General features: G+C 45.7%; 1 protein-coding gene across 1 annotated transcript in view; it reads right to left on the bottom strand.

Moving 5' to 3' along the window:
• LOC119389216 (neprilysin-1) overlaps positions 1 to 25,044 on the bottom strand; it is an 88,605-nt gene that overhangs the window by 21,245 nt on the left and 42,316 nt on the right. Inside the window, exons 3-9 of the mRNA XM_037656418.2 lie at positions 24,423 to 24,699; positions 22,494 to 22,538; positions 15,016 to 15,177; positions 13,980 to 14,063; positions 11,520 to 11,725; positions 1,668 to 1,850; positions 704 to 790 (exon numbers count right to left, since the gene is read on the bottom strand). Of these exons, the coding sequence (XP_037512346.1) occupies positions 704 to 790; positions 1,668 to 1,850; positions 11,520 to 11,725; positions 13,980 to 14,063; positions 15,016 to 15,177; positions 22,494 to 22,538; positions 24,423 to 24,699 (1,044 nt within the window). The remainder of the gene's footprint in view (positions 1 to 703; positions 791 to 1,667; positions 1,851 to 11,519; positions 11,726 to 13,979; positions 14,064 to 15,015; positions 15,178 to 22,493; positions 22,539 to 24,422; positions 24,700 to 25,044) is intronic.

Genomic DNA, 25,044 nt, shown 5'->3' on the forward strand with positions numbered 1-25,044 from the left:
GTTAGAAGGTAATATCATGGGTAATTACTATTATGGTTGATATAAACTCGCCAAATAGAAAAAGACTATTCGCAATATAAAAATAATTGCTGGGGTTTAACGTCCCAAAACCACGATATGATAATGTGAGACGCCGTAGTGGAGGGCTCCGGAAATTTCTACTCCCTGGGGTTCTTTAACGTGCACCTAAGTCTAAGTACACGGGCCTCAAGCACTTTCGCCTCCATCACCAGATTACCGTGGCGGGTAAGAAACGACTATTTATGTCAGCTGAGGGCAGAGTGAGAAATTAGATTGGAAAGATGTTAAGCGGAAGTTGGTTTGCGACCCTACAGTGGGGCAAGGAAAGAAGATATACGGGAGGTGAGGGACGTCCGGAAGAATTGCAGATCTACACCGTCAAGAGGAAAATATTCACAACTATAGTGTCGTGAGACGAGACTGCACCTTCTGCTTTCATGACAGCGGCAAGTTGCCATTCGTGAGTTGAGCATGACTACCGTGTACGCATCTGCAGCCCATATACTTCGGTAATTTTTTTTTCATGGGCTCCCCTGTTAGTATTTTACCTAGACACTCCTCTACAGATTCTAGGGAGGCACGTGCCCCGCTTTTTGCGTAAAAATATTCAGAATAAGCTGCATATTCTAATGTAAACGATTGTTTGTAAATTAATACTGAGAAAATGTTCGCACGCCCATACCACTGGCACCATTTCAGACAAAGCCCGCAGCGTCATCTTGTTGTAGATAGAACCAGTGTCGTGCCGGTCCGCTTCGGGCACAGAGATCTGAAATAAAGAAAAGAAGAATATGTGCACAACTTATTAATAACTGGATCCAGATATTTTATTCTGTCACACACACACACACAAGCCGCCGTGGTAGCTCGGCGGCTAAAATGTGTTAAGCTCGAGGACGCGGGTTCGACTCCCGTCCACGGTGGCCGTGCATCGAGGAGGGCGAAACGCAAGTATAACCGCGCATCTGTGTTTAGACGCACGCTAGAGCACCCAGTGCCGTGGTTTTCGAATAGTATTGCCACGCATGCGCAGCCTTTTGACAGGGTAGCCAGCCGGTCTGAGAACCTCCCTGTCAAGCTTCCGTCTATTTCTTCCTCCTCGTTTTAATGAAATTCACAGCGCTCAAGCGGACGCGATGTAGCGGAAGAAATACAACGCACGTGCTACATCCCGTCCATTTGAGCGCTGTAAATTTGATTTAAAAATGTACTACCAAGTACTGTCCCAACTATCAGTATTGCATAGCCTTACCTTATGCCGGTTCTTTCTTTCTCTTCTTTTTTTAGTTATCTCCTTGGAATTATCTGTACTATTTTCGTGTTAAGTACAAAAAATAATAAGTTAAGGCGTGCCAAAACGTAGTGAAATACAACGAGAGCTTGTGCAAGGAAATAAATAAATAGTTCTCGTTGCCGGCTAAACTGGTCGCGTACGCCTCTTCTTTAGAGCACACCAAGTGGCAGACTGTTCAGTGGACGCGTTCAAGTGCTGCCTTCTTGGGCTGTCAACGTTGCCGTTTTTCATGGGCCACTGGCACTGCAGCTGACAGGGACGCATGAAAACGTATGCAATCGACGTTTCGCGACGTTGTTAATTTGACGTCCCACAGAATCGAGAAATGATTCGTGTTGACGGCACCACTCACGTTGGCCAGCTTCGTCTCGAGGGCGAGCACGCGGTCCATCTCGAGGTGCGCGTCACGTGGTTCGGCGCCCAGCAGCTGCGCCACCTCGACCATGAGGCGGTGGTAGGCGCGCCTGTCCTTCTCGCTGCTCTCCTTCAGGTAGTACTCTCGGCTGGGAAGCCCGAACGCCAGCTGCTGGTCGATCTGCGAGAGATGTTACTTCTTTACTGCGGAATGTCTGAGGCCCGTCTACTTAGATTTAGGCGCACGTTAAAGAACCACAGCTGGTCGAAATTTCCGGAGCCCTCCACTACGGCGTCTCTCATAATCATATCGTGGTTTTGGGACGTTAAACCCCAGATTATTATTATTATTATTATTATTATTATTATTATTATTATTATTATTATTATTATTATTATTATTATTATTATTATTATTATTATTATTATTATTATTATTATTATTATTGCGGACGCACGGAATGGAGGCGTGTTGTGACGTGGTTTATTGACGCTCTCCGACGCCCTACTCTTGACGTCTGTCGACATTCCCTTAAGACGCATCAGTAAACCACGTCGCAGTGTAATGAATAGTTAATACAACTAAATATGAATACGTGCAGAGTCACGCGTGTTTCCAGAAAATTTACCTGTCCACCACCATACCACATTGAAAACATTTTTTTTTAGAATCAGTAGCGTCATATAAATACATTACGTCAAACCTAAACTGGTCTACTCATACCGAGCACATAATTATCTAAGCTAATCGCATGGTAGAATATTTACGTCGAAATTTTTACAACGTTCCCTCATCTCTGAAATTCTTGCAGTATAAAACGTTAATTCGATCTCAATCGGAGTATGCTGCGCCGGTGTGGGACTCGACTCATGAGTTACTGCTCCCGAGGTGGTCCGAGACGCACCTTTCAGTCCCGCTCATTTCAGCCGCTCAGCAGCAACTCAAGCCTTTCCCTCCCATCATTGTCACCGTGCCGAAAAGTGTCGCGTATTGCCTTGTTCTGCAAAACGTATCATCTTCCTGCGTTACGCGATATTGCTTCATACCTCAACCGTTTCATGTATCTCATCGCGCAGACCAAGGTTACAAAGTCGCATTCGTTTCGTGCAATATAGTGTAGTTCCATCGGTCATTTCTGCAACGTACCTCACGCGACTGGAATCTGTAGACATTAACGATTATGAGCAGTTCCGCAATGCAATGGCGAAAAATTTTACACTCAGGTTCTATTTAGTCTACTGCATTTTTTTTTCATTTTCCTCTTTTTCATTTCTGTGTTTTTAGCACTCTCACTCTTCAATGTATCCTGCCCTGAGGAGAACAATAAATGATACTGAATGAATCGTCTCTGCACATTGTAGCGAGGACAGTCGCAGAAGATGTGCTGTAATGTCTCCAGATTGCCACAGTAGCAACAAAGAGCGTTGGCAAACAAACAAACAGAAAAAGCTTTTCGCGAGGAAGGAAGGAAGGAGCAAGCGGGAAAGCAGGGAGGTTGTTATACCGGCTGGCGCTGGGGAAAGGGGAGGAACGAAAGAATAGAAGGGAGACACTAAAAGAAATAAAAAGAAAGAGCCTTTTCGCAAACTTTTGTTTACGCCTATCGACCTGATAAAGGCAAGCAGCGCTTTTGTCCTCGCTATTTCTCCACAGGCCGATAGTGCGCCGCAGCTCCGATGCTCCAAGCGGCGCTGAAAGTTGAGTGCGGCCTTCGAGTTACTATAAGAAATAATAGTATGTGGCAGAAGTAAAAAAAAAAAGAAATAGTTTTTTGAAGACGCAACGAAGTTCTGAAAGCATCTTTTTCTGTATTTCTTGCTGCTCTTTCGATCAAAGAAGTAGCAAGTGACTGTTCGACTGAAAACTTGGTCTGTTGTCATACACAATGGTCTATTTGCACTTCACGTGAACTAAGTGCTTGTGCGTTTCAATCCCTTTTTTATCTCGTTTGTTTCCAGGTTTGCCGGAGCCCGTGAATATTTGGTGTGTAGCGCTTCTGTCCTGTTTGATCGTTTATTTTAAGCTGCGACTGTCTTTACTGAGCACTGCATGCTTAAAAGAGAAGGAGCAACGTACTTCACACGTGATCCCCGCACACAAATTTAATTTAGAACCGAAAATCTTCCATCATTACACGCATGCAACTATATTTTAAAAAGTGGGAGGTGAGCAAGATCCAAGTGTTTCATGAAAGAAAGCAAATATGAGATAAAAATTCAGACGCGTTTTCAAAAGCACTCAAGCGTATGCATACTGATATCGGCGGTGGTGAAAAATATAAACAAAACCAAACGGCAAAAGCAGCCAATAGACACGTCGGGTGAACATGAACTAAAGTCCTCTCGACGATCGCTTCCTAAAATGGAAACAGAGCCTGTGATGCGAAGAAAAATTGACTCGGTGCGCACATATCGCGCGCGCGCACAGGTGGATATGGGCAGCACTAAAGGAGGGGGAGTCGGGCGAAAAGGGTGATTTCCTAGAAGCTCGCGTCTCCCGAGTTGAGCTGTGCAAAAAAAAAAAAAAAAGGCTCACTGAGAAAATGGCCCCGACGTCTTCACCTGCGATGGCGGACGAAGCGCGTAAACAGGCTCGCTTTCCAGAGCGGCGTGCGGGTGTCGCGAAAGAATCTCGCAGCTCTTTCTCTCTATGACTTCGGCAAGATGACCGTGTTGTGCCTGTGGCGCCGAGATTACGCGGCCTCGCTCGAGTGCGTCTCCACTCGATGACGAGAAGGCACCCGGGCGAATTGAGGCGAAAGCCTTCTGTCAGTGTCAGTAGACGTGCACATTGTTTCAGTATGTGCTATGCCAAGTCATAATAATTGTTAGGATTTAGCGTCCCAAAACCACGATATGATTATGGGAGACGCCATAGTGGAGGTCTCCGGAAATTTCACCACCTGGGGTTCTATAACGTGCACCTAAATCTAAGTACACAGACCTCTAGCAGTATTGCCTCCATCGAAAAAGCGGCCGCCACGGCCGGGATTCGGTCCCGCGACCTGCGGTGCAGCAGCCGACCACCATAACAACTAGACCACCTTGGCGGGTATGTGCTATGCCAGGTTACAAGTTTGGCCCTTCTCTGCTGCGGGCGAGATGCGTGCACCAGAGTGGCAGGGAGACCCTGTCGAGCGATCTTTTACCCTTTGTCGTGGTGGTGGAACCGATTCGAAGGTGTCGATGCAGTTTCTGCGCTTTCTGAATACGTTATGGAAAACGAAAGAACACTAAGAAAAGGACCTACGTGCGACGTAAGCTGGCCGCGAAGCACCGGCCACGATTCTGCTTCCCGCTCTCCTCCGGGCGCTCCTTCTCTGGCGTGTTCCTATAGTTCTGCACCAGAAGCACGCCAGAGCAGTGCAGTTGCGGCGACCTTCTATGTCTCGGTTTTCTCTTTCAAACCTAGGCTGTACTCCCAACAGCTTTCCACGAAGAAAATGCCGTGTTACCATAGCTTGTTGTCTTTGCATGCAGCAGATGAGCTATTGTTGTGCACTGTATTACACGACATAATGATAATATTGCGCACGCAAAACGAAGACACAGACGAAAAGTTCACAAGGACCAGCGCAGTCCTTGTGAACCGACCACAGCTGAAACCAAGCGCGGCTGCCACCAACGTTGCGACGTGGTACGTGACCAAAGGGCGTCTCCAGCCAGTGACCGGAAGGCATCTTCGTAAAACTACTTATTAATTAGCGAAGTCCTCATGCGAAGGTGGCCTTGAACAAAATCACGCCGTAAGCGCGAAACTACGCAAAAATATTACGTGATCTCTCAAGCGTGGCTCGAGGAGCGTTCCCTTCGTCTTAGCGAGGTCCGCGTTACTAAAGAATAAATTGGCGAAGCTCGCACTAAGCCGCGCAACGCTTGAAACAGCGAAACTGGACGATTCTGAAGACTAATCTGGTTGCTTTTAGGTTGTTTCTAGGCCTTAGTTAGGTTGCAGGTTGTTTCTCGGTTGCTTCCAGGCCATTGCTAGGCTTTAGCTAGGCGGTTCTAGGTTGTTTCTACGTTTATTCTCAGCGCAGAGAGGCTCGAGTTAAACAACAGACAGCCGCAGACACGACACGCATGTCCAAACTCCAGAAACAAACTCGCGCTAAAACCAAGCATTCGCACCTCTCATAGATCTACCGGCACGTCGTCGTTGGCGTAGGCGTTCCCTCGCTTCGGGGTCTTCTCGCAGCCGCCATTGTCTTTTCCGTTCCCTAGTATTATTTCGTTGTACGTACTCGGGGGTCTTCGGCGCTTCGCAGCCATTTGTTGTTGATGATGATGATGATTGCCTTTACGAATGGCTCACACCCACTCAGGGTGATTGGCCGAAAAACGAATAATTTATAGATAAAAGCGGTCACATGAATTATATGACTAATGAATTATAGAATAGTTAGAATAAATTAATAACGCTACAGTAATGCTTTCATTTGGGCCAGTTGGCGCAAACTTGTAACTTCATTCATGGCTGCGTCAAAAAAAGGGACAACAGAAGAGACGTACACATTACGGGCGCAAACTACCAACTTTATTACTGAATGCCAAAGTAAACCTAAATATACGCGAATCTCATCACGTGCTCTCTTTTACGCCCCATCGTGAGAGATTAGCAACACACCCCCCTGGGGCTATCTTTCTTTGAGGCATGATCATGATATGGTCAAAAAAATATACAAGCGAAGAATTGACAGAATTACAAGGCCGATAAAACTAAAAATTGCAAGTAAAAACTAGGACACTGTGTGTCATTCAGACAAAGCCGTCTAAAAATTGAAGCTCTTTTTGGAGCAAAGTCAAAGAAGGCAGGCTTACGCAATGGTCAGATTTCTTGTTAATAAAATAGGCCCCAACAACTTCCCTTTGCAACTAGTTACTTGATTTAGACAAAAAAAAAAAACCGTGTCTTCGAAACTTGGCGCGCATCCGCACCGCCTGCAGTGAAAATCTAGGTGCCCCCCGGTATTTGTGGGTACCGCTAGGCTATGCTCTCGCGCCCTCTCATACAAAAAGCGCCCCGTCTGTCCAATGTATACACTTCCGCAGGTCAAGGGTATTTCTTATACCACACCTGAAGTAGAGACACTTTCAGTGAAGAAAGTTGCGAATCGGTTTGGTGTGAAAACGGTTTTTACCGCTCCATGCAAATTGGCTAAAGTATGTGCAATGATGCACAAGGAAAAGCGTTCCGTGTGCAACAAACGCCACGCCAAAGTCTTCACTGAATGTAATTCAGGTGTGGTATATGAAATACCCTTGACCTGCGGAAGTGTATACATTGGACAGACGGGGCGCTGTTTCAATGAGAGGGCGCGAGAGCATAGCCCAGCGGTACGCACAAATACCGGGGGGCAACTTTCACTGCAGGCGGTGCGGATGCACGCCATGTTTCGAATACACGTTTTTTTTTTTGTCTCAATCAAGTAACAAGTTGCAAAGGGAAGTTGTTGAGGCCTATTTTATTAACAAGAAATCTGAGCATTGCGTAAGCATGCCTTCTTTGACTTTGCTCCAAAAAGAGCTTCAATTTTTAGACGGCTTTGTCTGAATGATTTACTTGCAATTTTTAGTTTTATCGGCCTTGTGGTTCTGTCAATTGTTCGCTTGCATATTTTTTTGACCATATCATGATCATGCCTCAAAGCAAAAAATCCCCAGGGGGGTGTGCGTAAAAGAGAGCACGTGATGAGACTTGTGTACATATAGGTTTACTTTGGCATTCAGTAATAAAGTTGGTAGTTTGCGCCCGTAGTGTGTAGGTCTTTTCTGTTGTCCCTGTTTTTAGCGCAGCCATGAATGAAGTTATAATAATGCTAATTAAAAAATTCAAAACAGAACCGCCCTGATTCAATTAAGAATGGCTAACTGTTGCCTTCTTCATTTTTAGTGGACCAGTGGTGAGCGGTGGGATTTACCAAATCATCTGTGGCACATACCCGTTTATTATGGTGATGGTTTCTGCCGTTTTCGTTTTTAGTGTACGAGTGGTGAGTAGCGGTACTTACCCAATTTGTGACCCGTTTATGACAATAGTTATTTGGTTCGTCGGACAAGGAACGATTTGCTAAACAGCTTCAATATAATAATAACGCCGTTCGCGTGACTCGTCCTGCTGACGGCACGTGGAACGCTATGTGGCCGAAGGAATATGCAACGCCAAAGAAGGCTTGACAAGCACGAAATGAGGCATCGGATTCTGACGCGGCGTTTCACTCTTTAATGCATCACCACTAAAGCTTTCGCCTTCGAGTCACCTTAGCAATAGTGTAAGAGACCCTCGGAATTTTTTACATTCTGAAAATCAGTAACGAGAGCGTAAGAAACAGACTCACGAATATGTTCGACGGGCCCGGGCCAGTACCGACGAAATCTAGGAATACTCCAAGGGTAGCTACCAAGAATGCTCTCGAAATGGCGAAGTTGCGGACGAAATCTGTCTGCTACAGGCGCGGCCAATTCTTTCCATCTTGAATTGAGCCGCCGGTACAAATAATAATAATAATAATAATAATAATAATGTCTTTATTTTCCCATGCAATAAAAAAAAAGGGGGGGGGGGGAAGGACCACAGACCAAAAGCTACAAAACTCTAGCTTGAGTGCGCCTGAGGCCCAACATATTACATTCATACGACACACATGGCAGAGATACCAAAACGCAGTCAACAAGCAAAATAATCACACTGTACATACAGTTGTATGGTTGCATACAAGCTAGAGCTACAAGCTAGATGTACGCAAGCTTCAACAAAAATGAAATGAAATACGCCCCTGGTATAGCAGACATACGCAAAAAAAAAAAAAGAAGGAACCTATACACTGCAGCTTACAAAATATTTTTTATGTTCTTTAGGTGTCAGGGTGAGTACGCGACTATGAGCTGTTTCATATGTGTTTAAGATCGTTGGCAATACAAATTGCAGAGTTTGGTTTCCGTAGTTAGTTCTCACACGAGGAACGGTCCACTTATCAGTACTTCTAGTGCAAGCAGCTCTGTCTTTTAAGGTTAAATTAGCTAAAGATATGAAAAACTCCTTTGAGGCGGGCGGTGAAAATCTAAACTGATACAGTAGCCGATGTTCAAAAGTTGTGGTAAGGCGAAAAATATTATGTTTAACAAGGAACTCTCTAGTGTGTGCTCTATAACTAACGCCAGCAATATGCCTCACGGCTTTTTTTTTTTTTTTTGTAATACCAATAGTCTGTTTAGGTTAGTTCGTGATGTCGTGCCCCAAACCAAATGACAATAATTAATGTACGATTGAAAGACAGCGTTGATAGATTCTTATTTTTAAGCGTGTAGGGAAATCAAATCGACACCTGGAAAGGAAACCAACTGACTGATGCAACTTCTTTTCAATGTACGCTACGTGATTTGTCCATCTCATTAACTACTCCGAGTGACTTAAAAGAATCTATTGTATCTATTTGATTTTCGTAAAGCACTAGGCGGTTTATAGGGGCAACCGCTATATTTCGGGGCCGAAAGAAGACAGCTTTGGTTTTTTTAGTGTTTATGAGCAATCCATTTGCCCTTGACCATTCACTCAACGATTCGAGAACAGCATTTCCTCTGTGTATAAGCTCGTCGGGGTTGTGGCCGGTAAGAAATATGCTTGTATCGTCAGCATAAAGAATGAACTGTGGGTCCCTAGAAATGTTAATTATATCATTAATATAAACATTAAAAATTAGAGGGCCGAGCAAGCTACCTTTGGGAACACCGCATTTGATTCACCGCAGAGCAGGTACCTGACCATCAAGAGCGACTGCTTGGTCACGTTGATTTAAGTACGACCGAAAAACATCAAGGCAAGGACCTCGTATACCATATTTATTCAGCTTATAGATCAAAATCTCGTGATTTAAGAGGTCAAACGCCTTAGTAAAATCTATGAATATTCCAAGCGTTAATTTTTTCTGGTCAATATTACGCAAAATTCTTTCTGTAACAGCAAAGCAGACTCGGTTGATTTCCCTTTATGAAATCCGAACTGGAAATCGGTTATCAATGAATGCTTGTGGAAAAAACTGTCTACTTTCTTCAATAAATTTTTTTCACAGGCTTTAGAAAATAAAGGAAGTACAGAAATTGGACGGTAATTAGAAAAAATATTTTTTTCACCACCTTTGAAAATAACAGAAACCTTCGCGGTTTTCATTCCTTTGGGGGAAAACAGCCGATGCAATGCATTGATTGAATATATGTACTAGACAAGGAACCAAAATATCAGCAACAAACTTAATTGGCTTTATTTGTAGCCCATTGCAATCTTTAGCGGAGGTCGTTTTAAGGTTCATCAGTGCGGAAAACATCTCGTCATTGTCAGTGTCATGAAATACTACAGATTCACTAACAGTGTTTGGAGCGAAACTAAGCGCTCTGTGTGGGCATCCAGAAGGCGTACGGCTTGCAAAAAATTCGTTAAACTTATCAGCTAGTTCAGTGCCGGAGGCTGCATTACCTTCGATGGTCAGCTCACCAAAGGCGTTTCCTTTACTCTTCCTTAGAAATGTGTCGTTTAGATATTTCCAAAACAATTTCTAGTTGTTTTTTTTTTTTTGGAAGAAACAGTTTTGAAATGCAGATTTTGACCTGCGAAGCTCTTTATTCAGTTTATTTCGATAAGCTTTAAACACCTTCAGGTCAACAGGATCGCGGGTAACCATAAAACGTTTGAAAAGCTTACTCTTGCGTTTAATCATCTTGGTATGTTCAGGAGTTATCCATGGCTTACGTAATTTAACGTTTTTAACTTTCGTCTTCCATAGAAAACACCTGTCATAGATTTCTTTTATGGAAGTAATAAATAATTCGTATGATTGATCAGGTTCATGACAAGCAAGAACTGCGAACCAATCGGCGTTTTGCACACAGTCGCGAACAAGACAGAGAGCCTGCTCACTCATACACTGGTAAGAAACTACACAACGGGTGCAAGCTCTGTCATCGGTTTGAAACGAAAAAGCGGCAAATATAGCGCAGTGATCGCTGATGTCACAAGCAATCGTGCCAACACAGTTTACAATAGAAGCCACATCAACAATAAATCTCGCCATAAATACTGGGGCGACGAAATCGCTTGGCATCGTTATGCACCGATGTCAGACGACCTGAGCGTACTGTGATAGAAACCAGACAAGAACACAGGACAGGTGCTAACTTCCCATTGTCGTTCATTGAGGAAAATACGAAATGTATACTTACTTCCCTTTGTTCTCCTTCCCATCTCTCATTTCATAATTCCCCAGCATAGGGCAGCCAACCGGAAGTTGTTCTGGTTAACCTCCCTGCCTTCTTCCTTTCTGTTTCCTTCCTTATACACAAGACTTAGTATCAGCTTCGCGATACAGAAATAACGGTCACCCCCAAAACAGCCGTCGTCGTTCCTTTCGCGCTGTTACCTTCTCAAGCGATGAACCAACTAGTCCAGCAAAACGTTCTGCTAAGTCAGAAAACGTATGCCGATGGATGCACCAGGAACGAAATCTTTACAAACGTGCATCACGTACCACATGTCATACGCTAAGGACGCACGTCACGCGCCACAGACGTGTCGTCGTTGGGTAGAGTCGGAACAACAGCTCGTCTGATTCGGCCCGAGACGGAATTCGGAGCGTACAGCGGTCACCCGACCAACATGGCAGCACGGCGACAGTCGAAAATGTGTCGCTTTGTTCGAAAGGGGAACGATTTCGTCTTTGGTTCCGCGACGAAAGAAAGGTAATTTATTTCGAATAATTAATTTCTGCCTTTTACGAGCCAGCACAAATGGATGGCACGGAAATCGTCGGTGCCTACACATATAGGTGGCGGAGGTGTGAGTGGCGCCACTTTGAGTCCTCACCTGTATAATGTTGACGGAGGAGTTCTTGTCGTCAGGTCCGACCCACTGCTCGACGATGACCCCTTGGTCGAAGCGTCCGCGCAGGTCGCCCAGCAGTCGCTCGACGCCCCACGGAGGTGCCGTCCAATTGGGCTCCGTCACGGGCCACCCGCCAAGGCTACGGAGCACCACACGCAGAGGCTGGTCGCCAATCTCCTCGATCACGTCTGCCAAGAAACACGTCACCCGCTGCTACTCGCAGTCCAGGCTTCACGGAGTCAATTGCAAGGGCTCGGCAACTCGTCTCAGCCCCTCCATAGCTGGCGAACTTCCTTCAGTTAACCATCAGCTCGAAGCGAACTGCAAGTCCTGGATACCTTGGAGTCAGTCCTTGCGAGCTTTCATTAGCATCATGGATTGCAGTCTACTTCATCTAAGACAGTCCAAGTTGAACCGTACTCTGTGGCAGTCGGAAGTTTGAAAGCTTCTGGGTATGCGCGGTGAACGCTGCTATATGCATGCGAGCGTATTAGCTGTCCTATCTTTTTTTCCCGCCCCTTCCCCGTGTAGAACATCAAACCAGGTGCAACCTGGTTTTACGCCCCTGCATTTTGCTTTGCCCCTCAATGAAGTAAGCTGACCAGCCACAAGGCGTCATCCATTTATGCACCGATCCGTCTGCGTTTCCACTAATTGCCACTCTCTTGTGCGATAACTACTTCGTGGCTTTCCCATTTAATATCAACATAGCAGTAGCTCTGATGTTACGGTAGCTTACTGCCGTCTTCTGAAGCAGCAGGAGCCTGATGTGGGCGAAATGGTGCAAAATAATTGAAGAAATGCAGCGCAAATACACGAGGACAAGGAGAAGACAGGCAAGCGCTGCCTGTTGTCCTTGTGTTTTTGCACTGCTTTTTCTTCAACCGTCATCGTCACCTTCCACCCGTCCTCGCTTCGCCACTGCTTAGCTTGCCGACATAAAAACACGGCGCAATGCAAACACTGAACTTATCATGTTCTGCAGGGAATGAAGGATCTCAATCTGACGCTCGAATTTCAATTTAATCCGCTCAACTCTAAGAGAAAAAAAAGATTACCTTTCTGGCGAGTTGCCAGATACATAACTCTCTCGAAAGATACTGCATGTTAACTCTCGTTCGCTTAGTCGCACCTCTCTCAACTTCGCACGTATAGGTCAATCACTTCCGTCCGCCCACTTTCCCGCAATCCACTTCGATGCCACTTAATGATCGAAGTTGTCATGGGTGTCTGAGCAAAGTCTCCACAGAGTGGAACAAGTAGCACTTAAGTTCTACGCAAGAAGAGCTAAGTGCAGCAGCTGTTAAGATTTCGGTGAAACTACATCTAAAATAAATAAATGAATAAAAGCAAAATTACACAACTAAGGATATAATATGGAGTTGTTCACGTCAATTCCTCTCTCAGAATCATATGTGCACTTTATAGCCCTTGCACGGTGAAGTCATCCGCAAACTACTTGTATGGTAGGTACATACTTCTATTGAAGTTCCGACCACAGTAAAAAACGCAAGCGTGTTACTTCGTACATGAGGGCCACAGTACCACTTGTCATATCACTTTAGCTCTCTATCCACTAAACATATTTCAATGATATGTTTGCCTACCCCTGGAGATGACTTGCTCACACCGGTTGATGTATTTTTTTGCGCCGTAAAGGGGCACTTTCCTAAGGTTCCCAGATTTTTTTTTTTTTTTTTTTTGCTGAAGAACGTTCTTCTTCATTGTAAGCATTCACTCCCTCCTCCATTTTTTATGCCGCAACTTTAGCAACAAAGCTTACGATTTGTTTTCTGGCTGATTTGCAGGAAGCTACTGTTTTCAACGATCGTCGTCATCAGCCTATCTTATGCCCACTGCTGGGAGATGGCCACTCCCAACGACTTCCAGCTCAGCCCGTTCTTCATGAGCCGATTCCATCATGTGCCTGCACATTTCTCAATTTCGTCGCTCGTCCTCGGCCACGCTTCCCATCCCTTGGTATCCATTCCGACGCTATAACTGACCTGACCATCGGATATCTGTCCTTCTCACGACGTGACCTGCCCTGGTCATTTTTTCCCTTTTAATGTCCACTACGATATCGGCTAGCCCTGATGATGCCACTCTGCTGTCATCCTATCTCTCAGTGTTTGCGCCTATCATTTTTCATTCCATCGGACGCTGGGTGGTCCTTAGCAACTTCTCGAATTTCTTCGTTTTTCTCATAATTTCTGCCCCATAGCGAAGAACTGGCAAACTGCAATGGTTGTAGGACACTTTCCGCTTAAGTTACAGCGGTAAGCATTTTCAAGAAATCCTTCTATAGACGTGCCAACTTTCAGCCAAATAGTGCATTTCGGGTCATAATCTAAATGAATTCAACAGAAAATTCTGTCCTCCAATAAAATAAATAAGATAGGGAGAGAGAAAAAGAAAAACAAGAGTCGTCGCATGCCTTACTCAGTTTCATGCATGAGTTGTAAAGGGTCTTTGCCTTGATGGTGGCACTGTTGTCGTACGGGTTTGGTGGCTCCTCCAGCAAATCTGCAGGGACAACGGCAAACGTCAGTTGGAGACCAACGCGTTCCTGATGAAGAAGTCAGCAGTTCATAATATTTGAGTGCACCAAGCTGTGACGGTGGTTATTAAGTTGCAGCGCTTAGCCAGTCAGCCTTTCGTGCCAAATGTTGACCAGATAAGAGAACCACTGCGATGCCCCGCGTGTCCTTCATTAAAGAAAAAAAAACGCAGAAGAAAGGGAAGCAAACCAATTAACAACGATGCAAATGGTGAAAGCTGCTACATTTCCTCATCAGCCGGCTTCAATTAGAAATGCTTTATATAGTAGAAACGAGGCCTTTTTGAATAATTATGTATGATTGCGCCATTATTCTATAGCCTTAGGTGCTGGAGAAATCATGTAGTCCATTTGTACTCTCAACTCTCAAGTACACGTACGAATGTATACAGCCTGGCGCTCAAAGCAATTCGAAAACGAATTCCTGGCGTCCGAAGCATCTTCGAAAAGATTAACTGCGATGTTACACACAAACACGGCCGATTTGTTGGAAGCTTACATGTGAAAAACATAAGGGTTTGCACGAACGAGCACTGAGGAAGAGCAATCACAACAACGCGATCCTGCATCCTCATGTGACCCTCGTTTATGCTAGCGTTACCGCTCGTGAAACGTTCATTTAACTGCGTTTTTGACTAGCACGAATAATTACTAATGCAGGGACAAACTTCGGATACACATTTCACGAACGTGCGAATGGTGTACAGCTGTGTACACCGTTCGTGTACAGGGTACAGTGTACAGTGTACAGTGTACAGCTAGTCTGGTGCAATGCTCGCGATGTGCGCGCAATTGAAGGCGCTAAATCCTTCTTGTAAATAATTAATACTAAGCTTTTCTGGGGCTCTGTCAAGACTCGCTCGTGAGTGCGGACGGAGTGCAGTCACGAGCCACGCTCGAAGCAAAAGGAGGAGGCACCTTTGAGTATGATCTGCAGTTCGTCGGAGAGCACCTCGAAGGTGGAAATGCTGGGCCGGTCCTCGGGAATCTGGTGCCGCTTGTTCCACGAGCCGCACGCATACTGGAAGAAGTCGGAGCACGGGTCCGCGCTCTGATCCATGCCGTTCAGCAGAGACGACGCTGCCATGGAAACAATGCAGCCGGGTGAAATATTGAAAGAATAAAACGTTTGATAGGGAAAAAATTGAAACACAGAATTTCGATTCGTGACCTTTAAAGTATCAATTATGTTCAGAAAAATAAAACTGATACAGAAAGTTTACAAAATTCTGCATCAATACCAGCTCTCAGAGTTTTATACATTTGATGCACGAGTTTAGGTGAAGTTACAACAATTCTTACGAGCATTTTTCAAAAGTCCCTCTCACCATGGTTATTGGTATATTCGAAAACAATCACTTGGTCACTTTAGATACCATCGCAGGCACAGATGAAATACTTTTCATGTAGTTATTTATTCAATATCGTGAACTTTAAGCACAACTTTTCCTGCGTTCCCCTTTATTTAGGCTCCAGAGTTTCGTTAGCCGCGGAAGCTTCCGGCTGCGTGGCTATCATAGCCAAATATACACGCATTCGCTTGTGACGTCAATGGTCATATGACAACCGACTGACCGGTCTGACTAAGCTAGCCAAAATTATTTGTTATTTCGTGTAAACTATTTTTTCAGGCACAGGTTTCGGGGTCTAAGTATAGGGAGCATGGATGAGCGTGTGTGTAAGCAAATAAAGGCAATGACTGAGTGGGAAAGAGGGCGGGAAGAAAACGGCTGTCTTCCGCTCAACGACTGTGCACTGCGAACATACGCTGCTCGCTAAGTGGAACAGCGCAAAGTTTTCTTTTATTCGGACCGCGTCAGGTTTCGTGCTAAGGGCACCGTATATGTCGTCGAAGACAAAATATAGAGCGACATTGGCAGCCTTTCTTCCGACGAAAAGGTCTTCGGACTTGGGCTGTATAGTGTGCGAAGATTGTCGCAGAATGGGTCGAAAGACGCCACTAGTGGGTTGCAGCTTACAGCCATAATCGAAGTCGAAAATGAATGAAGGCAGCTGGTGTATTTGCAGTTATTTTGTGCTTTGCTCCGTTACTTGTGCTGACAATTGTCTTCACAAATGTCTAGTAGACTTCTCCTAATTCTTACGACGATGGTCTCTCTTCTGGGAAAAAACGCCGATGGCGCGCTTGACAAGACGACACTGTGACAAGATACTTCGGACGGGCTCGGGTCTTCGTGCGTGTGCGAGAACGGAGCGGGGCCCTTGTGTCACGTGACGGCGTTTTCACACCAACCTTGCGGTCGTTCAACTTAATGGCAAAGGCGGCCGCCATTTAATGTAATAATTTCGGGGATTTCCCAAAATGATTATGGGGCACGTCGTAAGGGGCGGGGGGGAGGGGTAGACTGCGGACTAACTCTGACTGCGTGAAGCTCTTTAAAAGGTGCACCTAAAGTAGTACACGGGTGTTCTTGCATTTCGTCCCAATCTAAATGCGGCTGCCGTGGCCGGCAATGAGCTCCGATACGTCAAAGAGCTAGCCTGCCAAGGCTTTGTGTTGCTACGATGAAGCGCTTATAGTTTAACACTCAGTCTTACCGCGAAGTTAGACTGCCCAACAATGTTAGCAATACTGAAAGAGTGGAAGTATCATTACGTGGTTTGTGCCTTCACTGACTTGTCCAACTAAATACCTCTCTGCTTCCGAACAGCAAGTCACAGTTGTATATGCTGATGTTCTATCATGCGCGATGTGCAAAGGAAAGTACTTATTACGCTTGTCACTTTTTCAACGTTTTCTTTCTGTTCTTCACATCCTTCAGCGAAGTTAAGCGATAGAAATTAAAGATACGTGTATAATTAGTTTTGCGAAGTAATGACTGTCAGTTCATGTCTACAATTTCCACTTTGCCTGTTACTTAAGTGAATTTGTGATGGCTCATTCCACGCCAAACGGCACAACCATTCTGGCGACCTCAAATGTATTAGGAAAAAAAATGTGCTTTTTATTGCATTGAAAACAGTGAATTTCTAGAATATTTCGGAGGGAAAAAAATTTTTGGACACGTGGGAGCTTTTCGAATTTCGCGGAATGTCGTCTGAGTGTTGTTTGTCAGAAAATTTATTCAGAGAGTGTCGTTTCTTGTTTCGATACCGAAGTTGGTTTACATATTAAGCAAAGGCTATTGTGTAAGGTGTTAGAAGAGCTTAATAATATTACTGCAGTCTTTCGGCCATACACGCCTCCACAAGTTTCGCCAAATGTTCCTTATTTGCATGTTCCCCTTTGTAATACTGCACCATATATGGGTATTTGAGTAATGAATACTTACTGTACGAAAGGCATTTTTGCGTGAAAAATATTCAGACCACTGAAATTTCTCAATTTTGCGGGAAATAAATGACGAACTTGAGAAAATCATAATTTTGGTCCACATTGAGACGCAATGGAGAGCACGTGTGGTGTTCCAATTAAAAATCAGCTTTATACTTCAACCGAAAGCAAATAAATAGTTCTTATACGGCAAGTTTTATCATTACAATTTATGTTTTATGTTAGAAAATAATTTTTGAATTTCTCCATTGACGGCTATGAGGAACTTTAACGAGGAAGCTGCCGTATGACCATATTGGAAGATAGACGTCAATGGGGAACTTCAAAGATTACTTTCTTCCTTAAAACAAAAATTGTAATGATAAAACTTGCCATTTAAGAACAATTTTTTTTTGCTTTCGATTGAAGTATAAAGCTCATTTTTAATTGGAGCCCCACATGGTGCAAATTGCGTCTCAATATGGACCAAAATGGTGATTTTCTCAACTCTGTCATATTTTTTTTCTCGCAAAATTTAGCAACTGCAGTAATCTGAACATATTGTAACGCAAAATATACCTTCTTTAGAGTACATATTCACTACCAAGATATCCATACATGGTGCAGTATTACAAAGGGAAAAATGCAAACGTAAAACATTTTGGCGAAATTTCTGGAGGCGTATACGCCAGAAAATTTGCACTAATATTATGGAGCTTCGAACATCTTACATTAACGTCCTTGCTTAATATGTAAACCAAACATGGTGTTGAAACAAGAAACGGTACTTTCGAAATAAATTTTCTGACAAACAACACTCGGACGTCATTCCGCGAAGTTCGGAAGGCTCCCACGTGACCATAAATTTTTCTCTCTCCGAAATATTCTAGCAATTCACTGTTTTCAACGTAATAAAAATGAGCACGATTTTTTCGAATACATCTGACATGGTCGTGAGAATAGCTGGGACGTTTGGCGTTGATTGACCCTAATGCCACTAAAAAACTTAAATAAGTGTGTTCGTATACAGTTTTTGATAATTCGTGTATGAAGTGCTGTTTTGTTTTGACTGTCTTTCTTCGTTTAGTGTAAGGCGTTGGTGTTCTTTGTATCACTTTCAGATGCATACAAATGAATCAGAAATGTCACACCGACTGCTGTCATGTGATCGACGGGCAGTCCTCAAGCTGCATAACGCTGCTTTTTGCCCTGCGTCCCTGGTTCCTTCCCTAACTCCGATAGAGAGAGGAAAAAAGATCGGCTCGTTTCAGTTCTACATTTGTGAGCTCCCGATTCTTCCTGTCCTTTGTTTAATGAGTGACCTTTCTTCGAGGTAAAAGTTATGCGGAAGGCAGACAGGACAACCGGAACATGCAGTTCGCTCATCTCAGGCTAACGGGAGAAATGACATAACAAATAGCCGCATGTCGTAGCTTCCTTTTCGCCGTTTTCGTTCGGCGTCACGGGCGTACGACCCGGGCGTTTCGGCGCGCGACTGCGGACTGCGAAGCATCGGCGCACGAAAATCCTCTTCTGGGTCTCTTTACGCTCCGAGTGATTTCTATGATCCGCCAGCGGGATCGGCTGGCTCCGAGAAAGCGGCCGGCCGATTCCTCCAAAGCCGCGCGCATTCAACTCGGTCCGAGTTGGCGCCAGCGAAGCGTGATCCCGGACACGCTTTTCGCGAGAGAGGTCTAAGCTCTTTCCTGCAATGTTTGCTTGGTTTGGTTAGCACAACACTCGGAGGAAAAAGGGCGTCCAGCTGAGGCATTCGGCAAGCGGGAAAAGGAAGCCTCGAAAAGAAAGCTTCCAATTGGGTTAACGAAAGAAAAAAAAAGATGGCTGATTAGGATTTGCTTCGTTACTTCTTACTTTCTTTTGCCGTTTCTGGTGCTTTTTTCCTCCGAATGACATCTGTTGGCTCGACCAAGTGCTGCGATGTCGGCTCGCCCATTGGCGCCCGCCATTCCACGGCGTGCGGCGCGCTTTCCGGTCGGAGCCGAGCGTCACCCCTTTTCTTCCGCACGGATCGCGCGCAAATGAAGCGAGCGCGGCCTGCTCGGATCGACGACGTCGGCCCTGCCGCGCTTTTGCGATCCTCGGCGTTTTGCCAGCGGTGCGCGAAAGGCCTGCTCACGTCCAGCGCCGCGCTAGCGTGACTCGGTCGCTCTGACCACGGGAGAAAGCGACTCTCTCTACACGCTCCCCCCATCTCCATTTCCGCGGCCGTTCTCCCGTTTCTCGGCCATCACTCGAGTGGCAGTCGCGTTTTCTCCTCATCTTCCATCGGCTTACGTTGGGGAGAGGGAAAAAAAAAAGCGCACTCGGCAGAACTGCAGGAGAGGATGTTGTTGAAGGCTGCGACCAATCTTTTTTTTCGACTCAGGTGCTTTTACATAAACCGGAACACGAGCAAAGGGAGAAATACGGTAAGAGACAGAATAGCAAGTCGGAGTATATATATAAAAAAATTGGCGCCATCCCGCCCTGCGAACGTGAATGTCCAGCGAAACTGTATCAAACAAGACACATGCTCATGGGGGGGGGGGGGGGGGGGGGGGGGGGGTATGTTTTATTATTACTTTAGTGTAATAGTAGTGATAATCGCTTTGTGTTCGCTGTGGTAGACCGTGTTTGTTTCCGCGAACATTTTTAGCTAGACGAATTTGTTCCTTTCATCGAGCATTGTATTCACTTTGTTCTTCTGGCGTCTTTGATAGACGGGTCTCCCTTTTATATGCGAGAGCGGGAAACACACGCGGGGTTCTCCCCGCGTGTAAAGTGCAAAGCAGCTCCAACCTATTTTTTGCCGGGAAGGCGTGGGAGGGTGTTTCCGTTGTTCACAGACGCCTTACCATCCAGCATGCGGCATTGACGCTTGTTTTGTGGTTTTCTTTACTGAAGCGACTACTGAGCTCTATGATGTATGCCTGATCGCAAAGAAAGATGTGTCGTTTGCCTTCAATTGTCGAAGGGCCCCTAGACCACCCAGAGGTCGAAATTTAGTTGTGGGTTTGCAGTTGCGCACGAGTCTACAGCGAACGCTAGCGGAGCTATACTCGTTTTCTCGTTTCGCTCTTTCATTCGCTAAGCTGCGTTCGTCGGCTCGTCTGTCCACCTCTCCGAATGCCTTTTCTCAGTGCCCAAGGTAGAGTAGAGTAGAGTAGATCCTATAACTTTGGCACACACCCACGCTGGGGGATTGGCCAAGAACCGGATAGTTTTTAAAATCTAATTGTTAAAGTAAAGCGTAGATTTTTTCTATTTAAGAGGAAAGAAGTAAAATGAAAAAAAAATTAATAGAAAATAGAATAAAAAAGAATAAAGAAATTTTGAAAAGTAGAAAAACAAGAGGAAAGATTGATTCTATAGCCCAAGTGAAAACGCAAGGAGCGCGCGCATCTGCTAGCGGAGGAGCACGCGAGCGTCTGTGGTGAGTGGTGGGATTTGCCCAATTTCTGTGGCACACACGCGCTATGGGAGTTCTGTGTTGACGCCACGAAATTTTCTGACCAACGAGAGGTACACAGCTTCGCTGTAAAAGAAATGGCGCAGATGGGGGCGGGATGAAAAGGCCACACACACACACACACACACACACACTGTCGTGCAACCAGCATACTATCGAATGCCTCATCTGTGATCGTTAAATAGTGACGTCAGTATGTGCGGCAGCAAACCAAGCCCCGCAAATAACCTCCAGGATTTCTCTCAACAAATGTGAACATACAACCCTTTGTGAAATACTCCACTTGATTGCCGTTCCATCATGCAGTGGAATGGTTACGAAGGGCGACTTGAACTCTTCAAAGGTTCCCAGATTTTTTAACACGAAAGTGTTTTATGCCGGGGTCCACCAAGTACATCCGTCACTGATATGACGTTGATAAAATGGACACCAACGGGTGACAAAGAAGAAAACGAAGAAAAAGACACCCCGCTGGGAATCGAACTCACGACGTTGCGGCCGCGGCGGCAAGCGCCAGACGCCCTACCCACTAAGCCATCTCGGGAGATGCTAGGCACGGCGCGAACGCGCCTTATATGTTTCACACATTCTCTTTCGCGGCGGCCGGAGCGGGGCAGTGCCGCCGTCTGTGAGAAGTGAAAAGAAGTAATGCTTCACGATCGACACTTACTAGCGCTTACTCCGAGATTGCACGCGATATCTGAGGTCATGGTTAAGCGTCTCGATACCAGAGAGGTAGAGTGGCCGCGCTTTCGTCGCCGAGGCACTCTTGACGCAGTTACGTTCTTTGCCTTTGGATTCGTGTTAGCGTGCGTCGGCTCATCGGAGTAGCGCAGCTTCCACGTTCACCAACGGGATTTCTCCGCCGCCGACTGCTTCAATTGCGAGAGCACCGACTAACAAAACTGCTGCAATACGCGTTGCAGAAAGGACGCGATTTCGACGGGCGAATGTCGTGCCTTGGTGGAGCGAGAGCAGCGTCGACGAGGCAGAGGCCAGCGGCACGCACGCGTTTGCGGCTCAGGCTACGAACCTCTACCTCCCGTGTTGCTGAAGCGCAGTGTGTGTTATGTATGCATTAGCACAGGCGTCGGCTACCCGTTACTAGAAAGCACACAGTGCCGTTTCTCTGCTTAATTGACGACGCTTTGAAGAAGTGCATACCAGGTACCAGTGTTGATTATGAGCTTGTTGATATCATCCTTACGCGGGATTCACGATTCGCTGTGTCGAAATATATGTTCACACCGTCAGCTACCACAACGGTTTAATCATGATCATGGGCGTTAGTCGTCGCGATAGAGACATGCTGTCAACATGGGTGCATCCACGTCAAACGGTGCTATAGCTGCCAAACACGAATAGACGTTGTACAAGCTCTCATATATCGTTACGCAATAAGCACTACTCCTGTGAAGACACGTTTCACTTTCGTGTTATACCGATTCCTATGACGGAGGGATCAGCCATGTTTTTTAGAGCAACGTACGCCTGCAAGTGCAGTAAGGGTAACGCACGTTTTGGAACATCTGGATCTTGTAAGGAACGTTGTTTCGAGTTGAACGTCATCCTCTGTGCCGTTCTACAATCACTGGTTCCGTCTTCGTAATGCATGGTTGCAAGTAATAAATGAAAATAAAAATCACATCTCACCTGTTTTCACGCACTCTGGAGTCAGGCAGATTTTTGTCGAGGGATCTGGAAAATGAAACAGAACAAATTGGAGAAAACAATTTTCACGACGGGTTATATTTCGTGAGTTGCACGGACGCATTTTTGACCCTGCAGGAGCACAAATAAACGCAGACGAAATACACTAATATTACACCCTGTTGAAAGTTATTCAATATATTACCTGAGGACTGGTAAATGTTTTGTTTAGCTCACACTGGGATACAAGCTCACTGCTGACACCATTATAGATGGTGTCATCGATGTTAAACAACCAATATGCGGAAGAGGACAGTGTACACCGAGAATATTCCTGGGAGGATCACGCCCTGCCGCTCATCTGGGTGGGAAGCTTCGTAAAGATGATGCCGCCGCCATGGTTTAAACGAGCGAACAAAATAAAAGAAATAAATATCGCCACCGGCAAACAAATCAAACAACAGTTTTCCAGAAACCACCCAGCGCAGGGGTTTTCAAGCTCACCTCAGCTAGCGGGCCGGTGACGTCAATGATGCTTGTTTGCAATGATGCAATGTGATGAAATCGACTTCATCAGAAGAAACAAGCATCATTGACGTCACCCACACCAGGCACGTGTGGCGCAAGATACCTGTTCAGAAGATTGTAACGCCCTCTCCCTTCGTAGATTGACTGTTGTCCCCTTTCATAGAATTTTCGCCCTTCAACGTTCTCTTCAATAAATTCAGTTGATAGTTTGCGCTCGTCGTGTTCATTACGTTCGTCCGTCCTTTAGCTTTGTTAAGTATCAGTTAACTGTAGCGCAATTCCCCTCCAACGTTGAAAGCGGCAATCAGCGGCCAAAATTGGCCATTTCTAGCGTGATAGAATCTCTCAAAATGTGTCTCCTCTCTGAGAAATCATAATCAGTTTTATCGTGATGATTTCAATCGTTAGCTGAACACACCCGCCATTTTCACTCGCTCCGCTTAGTTTCGGCATTTAGTTCGAAAGTATTCGCACTTTGTGTAATGGCACAGGTGCACGCACGAGAGCCGAAGTACAACTGCAACAAAGCAAGTGCTGTCCACAGGGCGCTTATCCTAAAGTTTGCAAATTCTAAAAGCTTACGTCGCGGATCGGTTATGGGGGATGTCACTGCGATGAACTACAGGCTGACTAGCTGGGTCACGCAAGGCCGAGGGTTTTCGCACTTGCTCGGGAGCCACCCAGCACTCGCTGCGGTTGCTACAGGTCTATGTTTTAATACGATGTCAATCCTGAGCCTAAAGTATTTTGGTTCATCACAGACGGAAGTCGCACTATTTTTGTACGCGCGTGAACGTCTGTGAGTGTTCAATACGTCAATTATTCGTTACAACGAAATGTCGCTCATAGCTTAAGAAAATACACGATTTAAGTCCGAATATAGTTAAGAGTTAGAGCAACACTGCAAGGAATGCCACTAAAACATCAATAGGCATACTTTATGCAAATTAACTCTAGTTGAATTCGACGATGAACAGAAAACATTCCAAGGGAGGGTATGGCGGGTGAAATAAACTTTGCATAGCAACTTCGTGTATGCACGTCTCCAAAGCAAGTGCGACGCGGTATCGTTTTGTCCTTCCTTTCTTTCTAGCGCAACAATGCTTTTTCATGTTGAGAGAACTGATTTAGTATCAGTTGGAAGAAGACATTCGTAAGGTAACTACAAATGGGGCGCTTGATGTCACACTGAAACAATGAGCAGCAAACAGATGAACTTTAGTAGACGTGGGCACTGTTGACCGGAACGACAGAACATAACTTCCAAGCACGCACAGAGTGCACATTTACATAAGTTGCTATAATCAGGGTGCACAGCAAATTGCAGGCAGCAAGGCAATTCGTCGAAGATCACTTCCTCACGCGACGTGAAAAGGTAATTCATGGAGGTTTGAGAAAGCCAACCGTGGAAGACGATCCTGTCGGAGGGCGCTCTGGGAGCCACGAATGCCAGGTAAGCGAGCACGCAGCAAGCGGCTGCCAGCAAGGTGACGAACGCTAGCAGCGATAGGTCGCGGGCGCGCTGCCCGCCCGGCGAGGGAGCCGCTCCGACAGGCTTGGCGTCGCTGGGCCGCTGAACGCCGAAGCTGACGCACGACTCGTCACGCGAAGGCTTCTTGCTGGACAGCGCGTCGCGGATGGGCAAGCTGAGCACGGCGTCCGGGCGGCTCGCATCCTGGTACTGCGACGCCATCGAAAAAGGCTCCGTTTAGCGATTGGCACAAAATCGGCTCCACATATTATGGTTTATTGTGCTTGTTTAATTCATTGGTTCACGTGCTGTCTGGCAATCTGCAACTGGCCCGCCTGTTCGCCTCTTTTGCTGGTCATGAACCAAACGTCTGTTAGATTAGCGGCGCGTAGACATTCAGTTAGAAGGCGTGAAACATCCCTGCGCATTATGCTAGATCTTTAGGTAAACATTCCGGTCTTCCTTTCTACATCGAAGGGCAGGGCCAAACAAAGTGTTCCACTTGACGAGGTTCTCTACATACTGTGCGTAATGGAGGAGTAGTTGGCCAAGTGT

This window comes from Rhipicephalus sanguineus, chromosome 4 (genome assembly GCF_013339695.2).
Source record: "Rhipicephalus sanguineus isolate Rsan-2018 chromosome 4, BIME_Rsan_1.4, whole genome shotgun sequence".
Classification (NCBI taxonomy): domain Eukaryota; kingdom Metazoa; phylum Arthropoda; class Arachnida; order Ixodida; family Ixodidae; genus Rhipicephalus; species Rhipicephalus sanguineus.